The sequence below is a fragment of the Gavialis gangeticus genome, unplaced genomic scaffold (genome assembly GCF_001723915.1).
Source record: "Gavialis gangeticus isolate Ggan-Ray unplaced genomic scaffold, GavGan_comp1, whole genome shotgun sequence".
Lineage (NCBI taxonomy): Eukaryota > Metazoa > Chordata > Crocodylia > Gavialidae > Gavialis > Gavialis gangeticus.
Window position 1 is genome coordinate 28,037,809 of NW_017728996.1, and position 6,073 is coordinate 28,043,881.

A 6,073-nucleotide genomic window follows, 5' to 3' on the forward strand; every position below is an offset into this window, starting at 1 on the left:
ACTTGCTTTTTCACAAACTACAGTAGCAGTGAAAACTCCTGAACATTTGGAAATAAAGAGGACATCAGATTCCACAATCCAAGATCCTGGCAGAAGAGAATCTGCCAGCAGCCCCTTTCCTTCTACACAGAAACACTTCTGTAAAGATTACAATGGTGGTACTATCACACTGGGAAGGAGCTGGATCCCACAGAGGTAAGGTTCATGCCAGTTTAGGACTCAGAGATCAAACGCAGCAACTGGGATTCTGTCTGGGCATCAAAAGGCAGGTACTGAATGCTTCAGACCACTGGACTCAGCACTGAACAAGCATTCTGAATTACCTTCAATGTCTAAATAAATTTTACGTGTAGTCCATGAGTACATTGCAGCAGGCTGATCAGAAAAAAAAACTATAAACACATATTGGCAGAGAGCACAGATTTCTGGCCAGCTGCACATTTTTAAAAAGTGTGTGTCATGATAATAAGTGTTACTTTATTATCAAAGAGCAGCTGTTTTAACTAGACTCCCAAAGGCAAACTTACAAAGTGAAATGAAATTGACTCCTAGTCATGGAAGCTGATATTATTACCTTCCACTCTAGAGGTTCCTTATCCTACCACTGTTGCCTTTGTCTCATCTAGATTTAGTCTCAATCAACTTGCTGTCATTCGTGCCCTAACTGCCTCACACTGGGTAAAACACTAAGCTGCACTGGCAGGATCAACAGAGAGAAGATGAAAGTGGGTTCACCAACATTTTGAAGGCATCAGAGCCCACACCTCCAAGCTATTCCTCCTAAAAGCCCCAGATACATAAAGACAAGATTGAAGGAATATACAGAGCATTCCTGAAACAAATGAACAATTCCCTAAAATAACACTTTTAGCATTCAAACCCAGGAAATAATGGAGATACAAGAACACAGCAACTGCCCACTAGGTACACATGCAGGGTAAGCAGCAAAGACAACTGATCATTCTAATAACATCAGCACAGACATTCCCCATTACTGTAAGACCCTCAACAAGAGTGATAAGTACTATTTTTGTGTCAAAGATCTGAAGCACTGACATTCCACCTCACAACTGTCTCACCACACCCTCAACAGCATCACTTAAAAGGGAAAGCCTGGTTGATAGATAGCCAAATTTTCTTGAGACCCATAAGCCACACTTTCTTGACACCCATAAAATCTTGATCAAAGGCTGAAAGAGATAGCAGCCTGCTTTCCACAAGAGAGGTGTTACAAATTCTTTCCAGTACCAAACTGAGCACCTCTGTGCTGGACTCTACCCTTCAAGGACACCTCTTGAGGCTCAGCCAGAGGAGTACAAAGAGACCTCCAAGTCCTGCTCCCAGCTACCACCCTATGGCTCAGCTGGGCAGCAAAAGGAAGCCAGCAGGAGCTGGCAGTTGGGTTGGGGAGACTTTCCCAGAGCCCCATTCCTGGCCACTGTCTTTTAAATTGCCATCCTGCAGTTCAGATGTTCAGCAGAGACACCAAGGGGAAGTTGCAAAGGTGCCAGTGACACTCCCTACCTCTTCTCAAAACTGCCCAACTTGGGAAACAAGGAAACATAGCTGCTGCTTCCCTCATCTCCCCATCTATGGGACAGGGAGAAGCAACTGCTCCACACACCTTTTCAACACCGGGGTGACCTGTTGTCTCTGGAAGGCAGGGACCCTCTTCCCCAGCACCACTGCTCTTGGTCCCCATGAGGAGTTAAGCCAGGGGAAAGTGTATAGACATGTTGTCTCCCAGGAGAAATTCTTGTAGGAGTGATTTATCCCTAGCTGTCCTCAGGTTATTTTGCTCCCAGAGCAGCCATTTTCACTCCAGAAGAAAAAGCCTAAATGTTTGTACATTTGCTTTCTACCAAAAGAACATCTGCATCTGGCCCATATTTACATATTTGAATTAGCCACCAAATGGAAATACTTCAGACTAGTGAGACAATTAACTCCTGGAAACAAACCAGCTGATAAAAAGATTTCACAGATGCAAGAGGGGAAGTCTTTATGAGACTATCAGGTTCCTTCACACACTTCTGCGCTTGTGCTCTAGTCATTTGCTGTCTCATCATCACTTTTGTTACAAGCCAGCCTTAATATAGGAGACCTGCGAGTAGAAAGGCAGGAGAGAAGATGGCCACTTTATAAAGATCTGTTCACCTTTCAGTACAATCCTACGAAACTATTAATACAGTTAAATGTTAGAAGAACAACATTCAGCTTTTGGAAGTCCTCTGGCTGAATAATGAATAATAATGAATGAATAATTTTACATTTGATCTTCCAGTTACACTCGGTTATTTATGGAAACTGGAATCAATGTTTCCAGACTGAAATTAATTTTCAAGCTAATGCCTCTAAAATCTCTTCTAAATGAAAATACTTGTGTATACCTAGTGTTTACTAAAGAAAAAAGAATTAAAAAGCAGAAAAAAATTCATTACATCCCCCCCTGCAATTAGCATAAAGTTCAAATAAATTTGTCTTTTCAGTTTTAAAATCTGGGTTTGTCTTTCAATAAGGGAAAATTTTAAAAACTGGGAGAAAACGTTTAGTCAGTTCCAGTATTTATCATGATTTTCACTCTACTCATAGGGATATTTGTAATGATTTGAGAAAAGTATTAAGACATAACAGATATGGTATATACATACCAACTCTTTTTTCTAGCAGGTTTCCTTGCTGAGCTAACTTGATAGCATGAATATAGCCAAAGGAGGACTCGTATCCCAGCATTTCACAATAAATGAGTCTCACCATACATTCTTTCATTAGTCTCTGAAATACCAGAAACGAAATGTTAAGAATATTAGACTAGCTGTGAGTGTTGTGTTCCATTTCACTGATCTAATGAACTCAAGTAACAGATTTTGACATGACAGATAAAATAGTATCTACCCTATAATAAGAATTTAACCTTTCTGAACTCTCTTCTTTCAAAATAAGGTGAACTAATACTGCTAATGTTTCACAATAACTGAAAATTAAATTACAGCAGAACTCCATCAAATTACATACATAAAGATCACATTATCTGATTACAACTAGCATCTGTTCAATCAATAACAAATTAATTATGACCATAATGGATATTAAAAAACATACCAGGGAACTGTCCAAAGATGGGACAACCACACCCACAAAACCACAAAATATTTTAAAATCACTTATTTTATTATCAGTGAGAGGGAAGGGGTCAGTGCAACCACAAGCAGTAGAGGCCCATTATTATTATTTTATTACTATTATTTAGGATTTAGATACCTCCCTATCATCTAAAAGGCTAAGTGGCTTACAGTAAGAGAAAACAAACCACAGACAGGAAACAAAATTAGACTCCCCAAATAAAATAATGCCTCCATCATAAGCTTTACAAAGTAGTGGTTCGCACTAGGTAAAAGGCAGTAAGAAATGACAAATTAAATATAGCTTTGTAACATGAAACAGTACTAAAATGCCCCATGATAAAACATACATACAGTGGCAGTGCATGCTACTGTAAAGAGAAAACTGTTTTAAGTGCAGCAGCTTCACAGACTTGCATTTGAGAGCTGTAACAATTGATTTACTACGCTACTATACTGCTCTATAGCCAATGGCAGGCAACCTGACAGATGAGACCCCCAATACTTTGAGGTGACATAAATAAGCATGAACAAGGCAAGATGACAATATGCATCTTTACTGATCTGCAATACAAAGCCCGATTTTCCTGTCTATGCTAAGGGTATGAACAAAAGTACATCTGAAGATGTTTCAAAAGGGCAGCAGCTGTTATGTTCTAATTGTTATGTGGGGACAAGCTGGGAATAATACAAATGTAGCAAAGCCACCTCAGCTTCAACACTACTTTTCCTCCAACTGCTGCTGCCTTGTTGAAACATTCCTGTTTTGAAACAGCTTCAAATGTGTGAATCCATACCCTAAAAGTGCAATACAGGCAATCCCCACTTAGCGCGCTTAACTGGTTCCCCAAAAAAACGAGCCTTAAGCAGAACAGTGTTAAGTGAAACCCACTTTCCCACAGGAATTAATGTAAATAAATGTAATTTACCAAGGTGCCCAGCAGCAGCAACTTGACCACCTGGTAGCACAAGACCAGCTTGGCTGGCACCGTGTCACTGCCACCTGCTGGGGCCACAGAGTCAGTGCTGTTGGTCCCCCTCCATACCCGGAAGTGGGGTAGGGGCAGGGGGACAGTAACAGCCACAACCACGACCACTCCAGTTGGCGGGAGCAGGGCGCATCGGCCAGGGCTCCCACAGGGTGAGTCACAGCACGAGTCATAGCCCTGCTGCACCTGGCCTGGGTGCGGGCAGGCTAAATTGCACAAAGAGGTTGCGTGCCACCAACGTGCTGTGGTGCCGGTGTATGCTCCCTGCCTGCAAGCGTTACAAAGAAACTCGCTGAGCGCTAAGTGGAATCAGGTATGAATTTAAAATAAGTGTTATAGCAAAACAGTGCTAAGCAGGGATTGCCTATGTAGAATGATCACATTCAGGGCACAATGGTAGTAAAACTTCCAAACAAGAACAATTCTAGACAAGCACAACCACACCAACGGTGCTCTCACTGGTTCAACACCAGACCAAAACTTGGGCGTGGACATACAGCTGCATAACAAGTACAGAAGTTTCTTTCAGTGGTGCTCATAATACAAAATCTTTCTGGCGTAGACCACGCTCAGAAGTGCACACTGCCTGGCAAACAGTGCACGCTGCCATTCTCGTATTCAGTCTACAGTTAAGAAAACCTCTTACGACCTCTTATGAAACTTACAAGTGTTGTAGTGGGAGCAGAAACTGTTGCTTTCAAGTTGGTTAGCTCCTGCTGGATTAATTTTTCTTCTTCCTATAAAAGATTAAACATTTTTAAAGTTTACATAATTACTATGGTGAGAGAAAGGATGAACAAAACTCAACAATGCAAAGGAAAACCTGTTCAAATTCTCTCAAAATGTTTTACATCAATGGTTCCCAAACTCTGGCAGATTGTACACCACCAAATTAAAATGATACAACCTTTAGTACTGCCAGCAAATTCTTGTCATATAATTATAATAAATCTGCTAATGTGTACCATGGATGGTACCCGTACCACAGACTGGGAACCGCTGGTTTACACTACAGAAATTTCCAGTCTCCTTGTTCCCTGTATTAATATTCCTGCCATAAAGCTCTGACATTTCCAGACAACTTTGTTGGCCATGACAGAGGCTTGGGCCTCATTACATTGACTGGAAATGATTAACTGCTAAAACTCCCTGACAACTTATCAGCAGCAAAAGTAGCTCATCCTGGTATGGTCAGTTCCACTTGATGTAATGAAACAGAGCCACACTAGGCTTTGACGGGGACTGGGAACCTCTTGCTTCAAGAATGAAACAAACAAGGTAATCAGCTACCTGGAAGGATCAGGAGTTGTCCAACGGCACAAAAGGAACAGAACGCAAGGCTCTGTGCTTGGGGCAGAACAAGATAATATCCCTGCAGAATCAACATTTGACTAAATAACCCTAAAAATGCTTTACGCGTGGCTTTATGGATCATGTTAGAGGTGATAAAAAAGGACAAGATGCAGAAGAGCTGGTGGTTTAAAGAACTTTGGAATTAAGATACAGCTATTAATCCCTACTGCTACACAGCTGATCTGCTGCCTGACGTTGCTCACGTTTCTCTAGCTTTCCAAGTAATGTTTGCCGAGTTGCACACAGAGCTTCCATTTTCAACCAACACTACACAACTCCACTACCCCTGGAAAGCGCCGCGCCTTTTCCTCAATGTCCGCTCAGGCTCTGGTGCGGGGGACGAGTGTTGGGGCACCGCCAGCCAGCCAGCCCATGGAAACAGGCCACGCCGAGCTGGGTGAGCGCAGCGCCATGCAGGGCTTGGCCGAGCCGCCTCAGCAATTTGCCGAGAAACGTCTCCCCCCCACCGCCCGCAACTGTTGGGACCAGAGGCAAAGCCCCGGGGAGGAGCGTGGGCCCATGAAACCTTCCCAAGAGTCCCATGCCCCGTCCTGAGCTGGCCTCCCCCGCCCCCAGGACACCCCGTCGCCCGCCCCTCCTGCAAGCCCG

At 42.9% G+C, this 6,073-nt stretch overlaps 1 protein-coding gene across 1 annotated transcript in view; it reads right to left on the minus strand.

Moving 5' to 3' along the window:
* The window catches only part of AP4E1 (adaptor related protein complex 4 epsilon 1 subunit), a 32,936-nt gene extending 27,872 nt beyond the window's left edge, over positions 1–5,064 (minus strand). Inside the window, exons 1-2 of the mRNA XM_019504206.1 lie at positions 4,777–5,064; positions 2,652–2,775 (exon numbers count right to left, since the gene is read on the minus strand). Coding sequence (XP_019359751.1) covers positions 2,652–2,769 — 118 coding nt within the window. The 5' untranslated portion in view covers positions 2,770–2,775; positions 4,777–5,064. The remainder of the gene's footprint in view (positions 1–2,651; positions 2,776–4,776) is intronic.
* Between the last annotated feature and the right edge of the window lie 1,009 nt (positions 5,065–6,073).